Source organism: Lethenteron reissneri, chromosome 21 (genome assembly GCF_015708825.2).
Source record: "Lethenteron reissneri isolate LAM-NWPU_2019-01 chromosome 21, ASM1570882v1, whole genome shotgun sequence".
In the NCBI taxonomy this organism is placed as follows: Eukaryota; Metazoa; Chordata; class Hyperoartia; order Petromyzontiformes; family Petromyzontidae; genus Lethenteron; species Lethenteron reissneri.
Window position 1 is genome coordinate 6928692 of NC_083799.1, and position 15140 is coordinate 6943831.

The 15140-nt window shown below is 47.5% G+C and overlaps 1 protein-coding gene across 3 annotated transcripts; it reads left to right on the forward strand.

Annotated features, from left to right (window-relative positions):
- Positions 1 to 5568: 5568 nt before the first annotated feature.
- Positions 5569 to 14387, forward strand: LOC133345149 (thread biopolymer filament subunit gamma-like). Of its 3 annotated transcripts, none has more exons than XM_061555657.1 (10): positions 5569 to 6073; positions 6122 to 6311; positions 7715 to 7954; positions 8157 to 8217; positions 8647 to 8742; positions 9124 to 9294; positions 10047 to 10172; positions 10638 to 10858; positions 11452 to 11540; positions 14015 to 14387. In XM_061555657.1, exons 1-10 carry the CDS (start codon positions 5722 to 5724, stop codon positions 14152 to 14154), a joined length of 1686 nt encoding a protein of 561 aa, XP_061411641.1. In that variant the 5' UTR covers positions 5569 to 5721; the 3' UTR covers positions 14155 to 14387. The 3 variants fall into 3 exon arrangements, with proteins under 3 accessions (XP_061411641.1, XP_061411642.1, XP_061411640.1); XM_061555658.1 differs by having other exon boundaries at positions 6125 to 6311; XM_061555656.1 differs by having other exon boundaries at positions 5569 to 6311.
- Positions 14388 to 15140: the final 753 nt, after the last annotated feature.

The window sequence follows — 15140 nt, forward strand, 5'->3', positions numbered from 1 at the left end:
CAAGGATTAATAATATGAACGTTTTTAAGCAAACAGATAGTCCACCGCCGATAACTCATTGTAACGCCAATGTAGACACATTATTTTCGAGGCTTCATCCCCCCCCCCGTTTCCTATGCGTACGCACATTGTCAGTAGACCCCCCCCCATACGCAAGCGTACGCATTTGGGTTAACCCCCCCTCTCCCCTCCATGCGTACTTACTGAATGGATGGCCCCTTACCGCACTTGATCCGAAAGTTCACAAGTTGTATCTATGGAAGTAAAAAGGAATACTGTATATGTTACCACGCACGTATGTAACTATGCACGCACAGTACATTAAGTAAATAGCGTATGCAGTTATGTATATGTGTGAAAACATGTATGTTGAACTTCTTTCGCACCGTATGCAGCCAACCGTGCTAATTGGAGGTTCGGGGGAAGGACAACAAATGAAACACCAAAGAAAATCGATTATGCACCCAAATATCTATACATGTATGTTTGTAACCAAGTTTGTATGCATATATGCGTATGTGTCTGTGCATGTGTGTGGATGTATCCGTATATAACTAGCTATCCAGGTCTCGTATGTCGTCATGGATGTAAGCACGCATGTTGATAACTATGTATGTACATATCTGCACGTATGCACGCAAACATGCACGGATAATGTCAATGCAGCTGCGTGATGGGATTGCATTGCGTTGCGCGCTCTATCTCTACCTTCGAACCTGTGCGTAAAACAACTCAAGATCTCCCCACTCCCCGTCTGACAGTGAGTAGCGTCTGCCTGCCGGCTATGGTGTGGCTTACGTGAAGGCAGGGGCAGAGTGTTTGCGAGTGCCTGTTGGTGCGACTGCATGTAAGGCGTGCCTGGCCATGAGCTATGTCGACACGGCGCCGCAGTGAGCGCCCCATGTTCACGCGCTCCCAGGTTCACTTCACACTCGCTCGCTCACCGAGAGTCAGTCGGCTCCTCATCGCTCATCTATCGCTACTATTATGGTTTCTGTTCCCCGTGAACTTCACTAATATGGATTTTTAAAATAAAAATTTGTTATTTCACTAGGTACGGCTCACTGAATTATACGGCTCTTTTTCAGAAGCGACCTGGCCACAAATGATATAGCTCAACGAAGTGGCTTATCATGTGGAAATATATAGCAGTCAAATACTCGAAACGCACGTTTCTTAACGTGGAGGGAAAAATGGGAGAACCTATAGAAAAATCCACGCCAGGCATCAGGGTCTGTATGTATAACTCCTTTCGCACCGTATGGAGCCAACCTGTGCTAATCGGAGGTGCGGGAGGAAAAAAAACACGAAACAAAGGATCCGGATCAAACCCACGACCTTGTGTACACCAGGCGAGGTAGTAGACATCCACTGATGTGGAGAGATCGGTGCAATAAACTGACCGTTTTGTCTCACCAATAAAAATGTGGCTGCTCTGGCCACTTTTTTCTTCGCACTTGTCAATTTTTCTTACAATTTCTTATAATCTTGCTCATTGCAAGAAGCACATTACCTAATCGTTACACATTAAATAGTGTTGTTTGTTTCTGGATGCTTGGCGTTTTTGGCCTTTTGGGCATGTGCTCAGTATCGATGGTTTTAAATTAATCAGGTTCACTCATGTGGCTTAGAAAACTCACGTGTCTCCCACCGCTTGCTTGCCAATTCCACGCCTATAGCAATAGCATGATAATTAATTTGTGACCACCCCAAACCTTGCATTTAAAATGCGTTTGGTGTAAAGAAATGTATTTCCACTATGTCCTATCTCAATTGTGCCATCGGCGTCACGTGATGAGATGGAAGAATCAATTAGGAAATCTCAGAGCAGTGGAACCCCGTTTTAGAGAACTGTCTGCAAAAGCGATTTCACAGAGCTTGATTCTGTGTTATCTTCAAGATACCCCTTATTCACGCAAGCAGGAACCGCTTCACCTCACGTCCTGCTAAAGGGAAACATGTTCATCGCATGACAATCAACAGATTGCAATTCTCAGAACTTAATTTAACCAAATTAAGTGCAACATAACATTGAATAATGTGACCGAGCTAAGACCATCAACTATTCTTTATGTCCAAATTTGAACTTAGGATCTTGGGGGACCAACTCAGCACTTTTATCTCTGATTGCCGAGCCACTAGGCCACTTCAAGAATCTCTTAAATGTAAAAAAAAATCATGCCATTATAAACAAATATTAACTCTTACAAGGGGCGCCAGGAAGTAAGACGCACCCCAAACTTGTGTTGTGTTAGTCAAGTTATACAACTCTAGTCGCAAAGACACACACATACACCGACGTGACTACAAGACGCAATGCTGACTTTTGCTTTTAAATACAAGGGGCAAAATGCATCTTATTATAATAAGATAAGTATTATTAGGTGAATACGACAATTTGTGCTGAACTGTTTCTGGCTCATTGAGGGGGCGTTGGCCGGGTAGTTTGACAGTTTCATCGGACAATGCCATGAAGAAGGCAGAGCGATGTCGCATTCTGACATTTTGTGTGGTTAGGTGGAGTAGCGGCTGTATTTATAAAACAAAAAACAGAAAGAAATGCTGTCCGGGCAAGTTCAAAGAATGAGACGCAAGGCTGGGCTGAACCGGAGAATGGGTTTTGGGAGTGGTGTGACAGTTTATGTGGCCGCCAAGGCCGTAATTATAATATATATTCGGGAGGGGACACATTTATGCTCAAAATGTCCCCCCCAATATATTGCTATAAAATAGATTTGGTCCCCCCCAATGTTGACTCCATGGCTACGGCCTTGGTGGCCGGTGTGAACTGTAGAACAGTGATGTGAGTTTCACTGCGATGTTTCAGATACAGCGATGCCGAGTTAATAGTAACTAATTGCATTTTGTTTCCTGGAATAATCCCATTTGACGTAACATCTCGTTTGCAAGGGTGTCCAGGGTGTCAAGTGACACATACATTGCAAATACGAAATCACACAGATGTCAACATAAAAATATATAACTCGCACAGTATACGTTCAAAAGAAATCAAACACACTTTATAGTCGAGTTGGGTAAGAGGCCTACGTGAGCTAAAAGCTTTTTCGTCCTTGTGCTCACACGTGGTCGCTTTGTTGAACTACAAACGCAAGCAGCAGGTGCCTCTAGTGGAGGGTGCCAATCTGCCCCTCGAAATTATCACATCACTTCGTTAGTACCAGGACAAAAACATGTACTTTTCCCCACTTAGACCTCGTACTGCACCCTACCCTCGATGTACGAATTGTACCGGAGTGTAAGCAAGCAGAATGAATGAAGCATATTGCAGGTCCATGCGGAATGTCCCCTAGATGTCATGCTGAGATGCAGTCATGTTTCTGTAGAGTTGGGATGGGCCCTTATTTAGATTTATACTGGAAATACTTATATTGGATCATGTGGGCTGCACTAGTAATGTAAGTTTCACAGTGATGTGCGGCTTTCCTGGATATAAGGTGTTGCTATAATATAGCACTATGTAACGTGCCTTATGCCATACGCTTTCAATGCATGCTTGGTGGATCGAGCAAAACATCACGTGCTGCGAGACTCCCGACCTTAAGGACCATGAGATGGTCAGTTTTTGGCAGTAGATAAATTAGGTTGCTGACCTATCCGTATGCGTTTCTCATTCGTATATCACTACAGCAGTGGCGTAGCGTGCGTGGTTGGCATGGGCCCTGAGTTGGGCCCCCCTGTTTAATTATCCCACCCCCACTACTCTCTGTAGGCCGGCGTCTGGGTCCCTTAGACCCGTGGGCCCCGGGTGCGGCTGCATAACCGGCACAATAAATGCAACACAACTACGCTGGAGGCTACACTCAGTCACCGACAGCGTTTGCGTTTCCACAGGCGCCACATAGGAGGAGAGTGTTTCGATTCATAATGGACCCTGCATATTTGCGGTTTTGTTTGCATTGCGCTTGACATGTGAAGGGTTTATTTCACCCTTGCCACGGGGCCTGATTCCACACGGGCATTGGAAGTTTACGGTAAAGTTTTTGCGTGCAACAATAATATATAAATAATGGGTTCATTATGGGCGAAATGGTGGCGCAGTGGGAACACTTGTAACTTACAACAAGAAGTACCTGGGTTCGATTCTCTTCTTGCGTGCCTTTCTGTATGGTGATGGAGTTTATTTGTTCTCCCGCTGTACTGCATGACTTTCCTCCCATAGTTAAAACAATAACTGGTGTTTGCTAAGTATTACAATGCAGAAAAATACCTGCAAATCACTAAATTCAGGATTACACTAAGTGACTTCACTCCACCCCCCCTACTGCGAAAACCTAACAGGAGACTTCTGAAACTCACTGACGCTGGGTTAACAAGTGTGATACTACTATCAATATTTCGATTTAAAGCTTTCGTGACTGCAGGGTTTCATCTTCTTGGTTCTTTCGGTAAAGTCACGTAGAATGGAAATAATAAAATAATAAAAAATAACCAATAAAATAATTCTCACGACGTTTCGGCCACAACGCAAGCAGTCGTGGCCGAAACGTGAGAATTATTTTATTATGTTTTATTTTTATTATTTTATTATTTCCATTCTACGTGACTTTACCGAAAGAACCAAGAAGATACTATCAATATGTGTATAGTTTGCAGTGGACACAAATTATACTGGAGGATGTATTGATATTCTGACTGTCTCGTCTATGAATGTCCTCCTTCGGTCCCACGACACCCACGTGCGTGTATAGCTCGACTCTAATCCGGTTTTTATTGGAATGAAATGGATGCGATGTTTGTGAAGTTTGAGTGGAATTGCTTCTGCCTTTGAAACCAACTCCAGAGCTTGTTCGCATAAACCAATTCTGTTGGGGAAAAAAAGCACCCACAGAATGTAAATAATTAAGCAAATGCTTATTTTTTATGTGGAGAGACCGATAGGGAGGTGTGTCATTTGCTTATTTATTCTGTTAATCGCTTATGAGATTTTATGGGGTTGCTCAAACGTTAATTTACTGACATTAAGTGTAAACTATTTAACTTCATAGCAATTATTGTTTGAATAATACAATATTCCCATAAAAAATGAGAATTTTACTCAAAGATGGACAAACGGGTAAATAAAGACCAGATGATTTGTATGCTGGCATATGCACTTGTACAGCCCGTTTGTAAATCCATTGTGGAATGAGGGCCTTCGCACTTCTTGTGGGATTTTTTAATATATCAATTTACTTTTTACGTACAAAGGTGCGCATGTACCTTTGTCTCACGCAAGTTTAAGGGGTTTGCGGAAATTGGCATTTAAGTTTTGTATAAACAGCTAAAACAAAGTAGTGATGCTTGGGTAAATCCCTGCGATGTTAGGGTTGAGGGTACGGGGTGTAGGGCATACCAGCATGCTCGCACGCGCACTCATACCTGGGCCGTGAAAGTTCTGTATATTTTTTCTGCGGGGGACGTGGAAGGAATGACAGATTTATCGTTCTTTGTGAACGGGTCGTCCTCACCACAGAACACGGACCCCGCCCGCCTGTCAACTACAAACGGCATCCACCCTCCTACATTTGCATCATTCCGGTGCCAAATATCGTTCCTCCTCCACCCACTAACCGCGGCGCATCCAGCCGCGCATAAAAGGCACACCCTGCGCGCCAGAGAGCACCGACCTCTCCACGGTACCAAGTCTTCCTCCGTCTCATCCTTAGAGTAATCTTCATCATCTTTATAGTTATCATTGGCAGCGTGGGCTTATAGATTGCGATGTCGACCAGCAAGGTACATTCGAGCTTCGTGGAGCATTCCACGTCCACGCCATTCACGGCGTCGCGTCTCAACTTGAGCCAGGGCCCGCACGTCACGACCTACAGCACCGTCTCCAGGCTGGGCGGCGTGCGCTCGGGCGGAGGCGGAGGTGGCGGCGGGATGTCGCGCTCCTCCAGCAGCTTCGGTGGAGGGTTCAGCTGTGGAGGTGGAGCGGCCCTGGGTGGTGGAGGAGGCTACGGCTACGGAGGTGGAGCAGCACTGGGCGGTGGAGGCTTGGGGCTGGGGTTGGGCAGCTTGTCTCTGGGAGGAGGTGGCGGTGGCCTCGGGTTTGGAGGATACGGTTTGGGAGGCGGAGGAGGCGGCGGTGGGCTCGGGTTTGGAGGCTACGGGTTGGGAGGAGGAGGAGGCGGCGGTGGGCTCGGGTTTGGAGGCGGCAACATCGGAAATAGCGCCTCGTTCCAGGTGGGACGCTCCGTGGTGTCGGGTGGGATGCGCGGCACCGTGGGCTCCCTGGGAGGAGGGAGAGCCATACCACCGATGATGACCCGAGAGTCGGAGCGGCAGACTCTCCGCACACTCAACGAGAGGTGAGACAGGTTGGATGATGAATGCTGATGCAGCATTTGAATAATTACATTTTGCAGGTTGCTGCTAATTCGATGCTCATGTTTTCAACGGGTGATATATTTATAGGTGCCCCACAAACAATATGGAATCTTTTTTTTAGTTTAAAGCCGCTGCATTGCATTTCACCAATCTCAAGGCACTCATTACATATTTGATTCATCTTCCCCCATAAGCTATGAAGACATCCCTTTAATACTTTGCAGTCACCTGTTGAGAAGGTCCAGGGTCATTACAAATCATTGGCACATCTATTAATGGATCACCATGTGCACATCCACCTGAGGCGCTTTACTTATCCCATCGGGACAATAAAAGTAACGAATGCTTGAGAGATCTTTTCCAAACGACTCCTGGACAAAGCCATCTTCCAAGCCGCATTAGTCACAGGGATTATTTGACCATGCATGCTCACACGGGTCAGACTGGAGATGTGTTGCTGAAATGTCCTCGGATTCTGCCTCTACGAGGGCGGATTGGAGTTTTTGCCCATTTTAAAAATTATGATTAAATTGGTAATGGTCTATTGGAGTGAACATTGATTGAAAAAAACATGAACAAAGAAAGTCTACCATTTAAAACATCTCCAGCATGTAATTACGGCTTGAATAGTTTTCAAGCGAGTGAACATTGGCCACAGACAATAAGCCACAACATGGTGCATGCGTGTGTGTATTACGTAAATAAATCTTAAACAAAGTTAATTCGTGTAAATATTTAAAACGTGGCTGAGGACCCACGTATTATTTCTTTCTCGTGGCTTCTTATTGCATCATTAATTCCCACCAGAGGTCCCATGCATCAGCGCTTCCCTCCAGAAGCCAATATGCATCGATGTGTATCGATACACGGAATGACTCGTGTTTCAGTGCTTCCCTCTCGAGCAGTGGATCACAACCCATGGTCTGTGCACCACAAGTAGTCCTGCAAGGCCGAGAGAAAGTCTGCGGAACATTTGCAAATGTTGCATTACAATTTAAAGCAGTTTTCTTTTAAATATATATTATTGGTAGACCCATGCATTAATGCTTCCCTCAAGGCCTCCATTCCCCCCTGGTACTGTAGTTGCTTGCATCGGTATATCCTCTCTGGTAATCACAAACATGCACCCGTTCCACCATCACCACCCATCACCACCCATTCGCCCAAGACCAAAACGACCTGCCACCTACCCACTCAACCACCCACTACCACCACCGTCCACTCTCGCCACCCAATAATCAAGCACCAGCTATAGAGATCTTACCCAGGGCTACCCACCATGACCACCGAACCATCACCACCCAACGCCATCTCTTAGTTTCATACTGTCACCGCACACCAAATACCACAACCACGCACCACTTGTCGCCTCTCCGCGACTCAGGTTCGCGACCTACATCAACAAGGTGCAGCAACTGCAGCACGAGAACGCGATGCTGGAGGCGCAGCTTCACTCGCTGACGGGCGGCGCGGTCGTGCAGCCCGTGGACACGGAGCAGCCGGGGGACGCCCAGGCGCGGCTCGTGGAGCTGAGGGGCGTCATGGACGGGATGGTGCTGGACAACGTGCGCCTGGAGATCGAGCTGGACAACCTGCGCGCCTTCGCGCAGGAGGTTAAGGCCAAGTGCGTGGCCTGCCCGTGCACACACCCACTCGTGCGCACACGCACGCACGCGTGCACACTTCAACGCGTGTACACACCCACGCATTCACAAACCCACGCGTGCGCACAGCCCACGCAGTCAAAACAAAGGCACACACCGACGCAACCCACATTGTGCACCGCCGTTCACGCCGTGACTGACAATGTACCCGCGGTGCCACAGGTTTGAGTTTGAGGTGGGCGTCAAGTACCAACTGGAGACGGACATCGGCCACATGCGCAAGGTACCACTTCTACGGCACACCAACGCCACCTTCATCTCCGCACAGACCGGTTGGCTGACGCACTCACTTGTGGGAAGAAACCGGAGTGGCCCGTGAAAAGCCACGCCACCACGTGTCGTACTAGAGGACAACGCACACACAACCCCGCACGGATGGATTCAAGAATCCATTGGTGTCATGCCATATTATTGTATGTATGTTGAACTTCTTTCGCACCGTACGTAGTCAGCTCGCAACCACAGGCCTACAACAGCCCTAGTATTCCCAAGGCAGTCGGAGTACTGTACTTACCGAGTTCAAACTCCGCATAGCTTTTGAGGTATGACGATATCATCGGGTGCATTCGGAGTGATTTGCTAAGAGAGGCAAGTTGCACTGAGACTAGACTTCTGAGGATGAATACAAGTTTCCATTGTGACTCCCGCGCAGGACCTGGACGGCGCCACCGAGCTGAAGGTTGAGTTGGAGTCCCGGTACAACATGCTCATGGAGGAGCTCGAGTTCCTGAAGCGCTCGCAGGACGAGGTGGGGAACCTCCACCGAGTGGCAGATCGCTTGTGTGTGTCTGAGTTTCAGTGTGTGAGTGGCCTTGGCTCTGTGTGTCTTTGTGTGTCCTGACGTGCAAGTGTGTCAGTGTGTGACCTGAGTTAGATGACGAATATTTGAACTGATTTGTGGGCTTCTCTTAGGTCGACTCAGCCCTTAAATTGGTATCTGGTGAGGTGTGTAAACATTGGCACTGGGGTGGTTATAGCCACCCATCGCCCAGTGTGCCTTAACAGCCTTAATAGGTGCTCGCTAAGAACACTTTGCCCAACAGCCTGGTGAAGGCTATACGGGGATGTTTGTCTTTGTGGTGCACGTACGTACACGTGGCCGTGCGCTCATCGTGCTGTTTGCGCACAGGAGCTGTCACGTCTGGGTGCAAAGTCCGACAAGGTGGACTCCTCGGCCACGATCGAGGTGGATGACGCACGCTCCATCGACCTGGCCGGGATGCTGGCGCAGATGCGGGACGACTACGAGAACATTGCATCGCGCAACCGCGAGGAGGCCGAAAACTACTTCCGCAGCCAGGCACGGCACCCCTCCCGACACTTACAGAATTACACGTGCACAAGCTGGAAATCTGGTTCATCAAGGGAGCCTCCGTTTGGTTGGGTGATTTCTACAGCACAAAGGAAATACGCACGGATGGAAACGTAAGCGCACGAACCGCGCGGGCCGGGCGCGTGCAAGTGAACACCCAGGCTGGTGTGCAGCCTACACGAATAGATGCACGTATCGTTTAGCGTGCGAAGATTCGATGCATCCTTAGACACTTAGGAGATTGGCTTGTAAGACTGCATGGGAATATCAATGGCCTGGTATTGTGATATTCCCAGGCAGTCCTATGCTAAACGGTTTGTGCATCAAAGTCCCGTGATTCGTATACGTTGTATGTAAAAGGGGTTCACGTAACCCCTCAAGCCGCTAGAGAGGCCGCAGCATTCACCACAATCTTAAACAAAAAGAACTGACTTTTTCTATACACCCTTACAGTCCCAATAGAGTCCCAATAGAGTACTGACCAGGCTACAAACCTACTATGCACCATTTGCCGATGAGATCGAGCACATTCATGTGATTTGCATCGTCGGACCGACTACACATGCTGCGCATCTCTATATCACCGGGTCAGCGACCGAGAAATTACTTCCACACTCGGCACACCACATCTAGTGCACGCGCGTTGGTAGGAGCTTTGGCTCCTAGAAACGCGCGGGTCACCCGGAAAATGTTTGGTGAGAAATTAATCCCGGCGCGCGTCGCCTCGGTTCACAACACAGGTGAGCCAGATCGAAGCGGAGCAAGTGGAGAAGAGCTCTGCCGTGGAGTCGACACACAGCGAGGTGTCTGTGGTGACCAAGAGCATGCAGGAGATGCAGATGGAGATGCAGGGGCTGATGTCCAAGGTAGAGCCGCACCACACTACGAACACGTCTACACCTGATGATATTGACTTTCATGAAAAGTTACACTCATGCTTTGTAGTTTTTTTTTATTATGCGGGTGTAATATAGCAGCTACGTGCCCGTCATAGGTACGAGGAATGAAATGGAACACCCTTCCCACCCCTATCCAATTTCAGTCATTATAAAACATTGATCCTTAAGAAAAGTGAATACGATTGGTAAGCACATTTCCCGAGAAAGGCATCATGGCTGGTGGTGAAGATTGAGTACATGAGTGGCTGTCAAAGCAGTGAACATGCCTGGGAATGTTTCCCCAAGGGATATGGAGCGATGAAATCTGCACGTGTGCATGAAGCTAGACGTATTGTTGCATCACGACACTGCTAGATAGTGTGGGGAGGAATTCATCCAGCAGTGGATAGCCATTGTCTAATGATGATGTCCTCACGATTGTTTCTTTTGCAGCACAACCAGCTACAGCAGACGTTGATGGAAGTCGACGGTCGCTTCCGATTCGAGATCTCCAACGCACAGGGGTCAATCTCGGACGTAAGCAGCACCCTGGAGCGGTCGCGCATCGAGCTGCAGCGCCAGCTGGTGGCCTTCCAGGAGCTGCTAGACGTGAAGACGCAGCTCGACGTGGAGATCGCGACGTACAAACAGCTGCTGGAGGGTGGTGACGTCAGGTACGGCCACGGATTTTTTTTACGGGTTGCTGGTAGGTTGCAGTTAGACAGCTAACTATTTGCCACAACCGCAGCGAGAGGTGTGCTGAAAGTGGTGCGCTGGGCGCAGGAATACCGTTGAGGTCTCTTGACACGGACCAACCCGCGCGCGGGTTTGAATTGGTTAGTGGGGAATAAGTCCAGGTACGCTTGGTGTGTTGTTCAAGCGATTGTGCTCGTCTTTTTGCAAAGAATATGCCAATTAGACAAATTGCTATGGTGATCTATCAAGTTGTATGAATCCATCCTTAAATGTGAAAAATATATACAAAGTGAAAACGGTGGATACTTTAGTAGTGGTGGGTAAGGGGTACACTAAAGGGAAGGAATTGCACTGGCCAACAAATCACTCGCCCTATCCCACGAACTGAGCTCATCAGACCAAAGCACAATGGCATTTTGTGTGTTATCAACGTTTTCCAGGACACCCCTCTAAAGACGATGATTTGCTTGAAGATGCAAAGATGCACTCGGCTCCCCTCTCGCCTGGCACCAAGCCCAGTCCTGCATGTGACTTGCTTTTCCCTATTCTCCCCCCACATCCCACCCCTCAGTCTCACCGACACCATGGACGGGCTCGTGCCGACTTCATCCAACGTCTCCATCAAATACTACAGCAGCGGAGGCTTTGGCAGCAGCTCTGGTAACACCCTTCCCCCATCCCCGCCGCCACCCCACAAGTACTCACTGCATAAGGGCAGTGTAGCCCCCTCTTTAAACAAAATGTTATCATCAAGTGGTTTTCCGCCCGTGTGGAAGGTCAGATCATGCTGATACAATGTGAGTAAAGGTGGTAAAGGCACTTCCCCACAATTGTTCACTCACGCCACTGCTGGCGGTGCGGGGGCTCCACTTTCGGGAGCTCTAGATACCCACTCTAGAGAGTATTCGGTCTACTCTTTCACACTGGCCTTGATATCTTGGAAGAAGTGGGAATTCTCACACTTTACCCCACCGCATGCGACCTGTCGATAGACTTAACCATAGTTGCACCCATGTATACTGCTCGATGGACAGAGGTGGGAGAGATTTCAGAAACCTGCTCATTGTTCAAACTGCCACGCCGGAAGATCCAACCGGCGACCTTTGCTGCATTGCGTGCCCCGTGTGCTGCGAACCATTACACCCCGGCTTACGTGCAAAGTTCAGGAGTCTGTTTCGTGGGGCACATGCAATGTTTCCCTTGATATGTGTACCGTGACGTGTGCAGGTTGCCTCGGGTCAGGGGAGCCCAGACGTGAGACAATAGGGTCGGGTCAAACAGCGGCTTTAACAGCACCACCCTCGGTTGCCAACGCGTTGTTCAGTAGACCGCTACAACACCACCGCGTGCTCAGTGGTCGCTCATCCAAGTACTGATGCGGAATCCGGCTGCCCTTAAATTTTAGAGATCTTACGAGATCGGGTGCATTCCGGGTGAACCGGTGAAAGTCATAGGCCATGACTTTTGGAAACATTTGTATTCGCAAAGCTGGCTTCCATTCCAGCACAAGTCGTCGTCGAGTTGCAATTACAGGCAGACGTCCGTTTAATTAAAATATTTCCTCCTGGCTGTGTTCTCTCGCGATGGGGCATAGGCACAGTGCGGAGTTGGAGGTTGGTTCCTCGTGGAGAATGACGTGGGAATTTAGTCAATTGTATAGATTTAGCCTATTTAAGTGTCTGCCGCAATGCATGGAGTGCAGAGAGAGGGAGAGATGGGTAAAGTAAGAAATCGGTGGCCAAACCTTTTAGCTCCATTAACTCTCAACGCAGCTGGTTTGACACTGAGAACTCTATATGTGTAAGAGGCTCACGGGACAAGAGGTGCCTAATAGATTAATCTAAACACACGTATTATGTGATAGGCGTATACTTTGTAATTTATTGTTATGGAGAGCATTTCCCTTGTTCCTGTTTATGTAAAGTATATTTAATGTATGTGTTGTGTAGTATGTATGCAAGTACAAGGCTCAGCATGCCCTTCATACACTCTTATTAACACTTATATTAACACTTAGTATATAATTTTGGGGGGAGCGATGGTGCAGTGGTTTGGGCACTGCGTTACACAAACCTGGCAAGCTGAGTTCGAGTCACGGCTACGGCTAACATCAGTGGCGAATGCGATTTCAACTGAGCCTGGGCTCCCCCCCCTTCACAACCACGCATTGACTGGTGTGGTTAAGTATCAACTCCCTTGACCGACACAGCAATGGAGAAACCTCACACAGCAGTGGAATATTTTTTTATTTTTATGCCTGGAAATAAACATTCAGCCCTAAGCTGTTGTACAAACTTGAATTAAAATAATAATTAAAAATTACATTAATTTATTTGTATATATTTTATGTAATATGTTACTTTTAATTATTTTATTTTGAAATAGAATTTATATTTTACTCTATCACGGGGTGCCTTTTTCCGAATGGGTTCGTTAGGTGGCCTGTACATTTTCTGTAGATAACTGGCACGTCAGTGAATGCGATGTTCTTTAATAGCCGCTCGTGAACCCTCATCCCGATGTTTATATGGTACTAGTGGATAGTGCATGTGATGCACACGTGTGCGGAGGGGTGAAGCAATGGGCCTCGCACTTTGCTGGCCACAGGTGACACGAGTGGTGAGTGGCCAGAACCTGTCTCGCTACTCCCAAGATTCAGCCTTAAACATCTAGCGTAGCCTATAAGTATCAGCAATGGGGAGACAAAGACGGCCAGGTAAAATGCTGGTGACACCACCCCTCATGCCCCTTCATAGATGCTCTCTAGCAGTATTGGCCCGAATAGCTTGTATATTTGGGCGTGGTGATCCATGCATGTAATCTAACAACTTTGGAGGAGAGGATTGGTGGATCACAGTAATTTGTGAAATTCCGAAACCAACTGGGCTGCAAGGCAATTAGACGATATTAGTACAGCCAGTAGATTACATCCATTTGTGCGTAGCTTTGATTGTTATCTCCTCGTATGCAATACTTTTCTCCGTGGAGCCCGCTTCCTCTGACACATGAAACACTTACCAATGCAATTGACCAATGACCTGAAAATTCAGGACCTTTGTGAAAACAAGTCTTGGCACTTTTATTTGTATCACTATGCAGGGGAATAATCGCTTGTCTTTTCGTGATGCACACAGGTGGCCATTGCAAGCTGGGGTCGTCCAGTATGATCTCAGGGGGCAAGGGCGGCGGATTCTCGACAAGCAAGAAGGTGCTCATTAAGACCATCGAGACGGAGAACGAGCAAATCGTGTCAGAAAAACACACGGAGAAGTAGAGTTCGGCACTTGATGTTATCGGTGCCTGTGGCTGTTTCACAAAAGAAAAACGAAACGAAGCTTCCACCATCGATCGAGTCACTTCTAACCATCACTTTCATTCTTCTCCAAGTTGGCGATCAATGATCGTAGCTGATTGCACACTCAGGTGTGGATTATCATAGATGTGCTCTTTCCCTGTGTATGCAGCTGAAATCGTTTCAATAAAATGTTTAAAATAAAGCAATCGGTATTTTGACTGCGAGTGTAATGATTGAACGTGCAATGTTGCTAATCACCATGCATTCAAATAACACAATGTGATTTCTGATAATAGCAGCTTTGTCACCCCTGCAGTGATAATCAATGGCGCACACAGATAAAAAAAAAATCATGATGACCAAATTGGGTCAACCACAATACAAAGTCACTCATTTCAGGAACAATTGATGAATGCATGTAAATACATTTTTCAGAATATAATTCAATGCACAAAAAAGTACATGTGCAGCCCTGAAATTGCTTTCTCACGCCACTGCCGGCAGAAGGGCCTTCACTGGTTAGGACTTTAGAGAGCCTCTCTAGAGGTTATTTTGGCCTACTCTTCCACACTGGCCAGACATCTTGGAAGAGACATCCCCCACTTTACCCCACCACGCGCAACCTGCCGATCGACTGTGATGTACTCATTAATCTACTGGGTGGGCGGGGGGCAATTATGGAACCTGTCTTTTATTTCAACTGCCACACCGGCAGATCGAGTTGACCACCTGGAGATCGAGTTGACCGCCTCGGCGTCGCAAGCGCAGGATGCTAACCTTTACACCACATAATCATAGCAGCATCTCAAAGTAAAAACATACAGTAATCGGATATTACTTATTCATGCACATGTTCACATATACCATAAAAACACATCTCAAATGGTCTACAGTCACTCCTCACTTAACGTTGGCCCGTTTAAACGTTGTTTTGCTACAAAATCGCGATGAATCACTTACCCATG

Excerpts from the sequence above, each read along its gene's own strand:
- LOC133345149 (XM_061555656.1), top strand. The coding sequence starts at position 5,722 with ATGTCGACCAGCAAGGTACATTCGAGCTTCGTGGAGCATTCCACGTCC. Across the intron at positions 8,743-9,123 it reads TGAAGCGCTCGCAGGACGAG|GAGCTGTCACGTCTGGGTGC; the intron begins GTGGGGAACCTC and ends GTTTGCGCACAG. Across the intron at positions 10,173-10,637 it reads TGCAGGGGCTGATGTCCAAG|CACAACCAGCTACAGCAGAC; the intron begins GTAGAGCCGCAC and ends TTTCTTTTGCAG.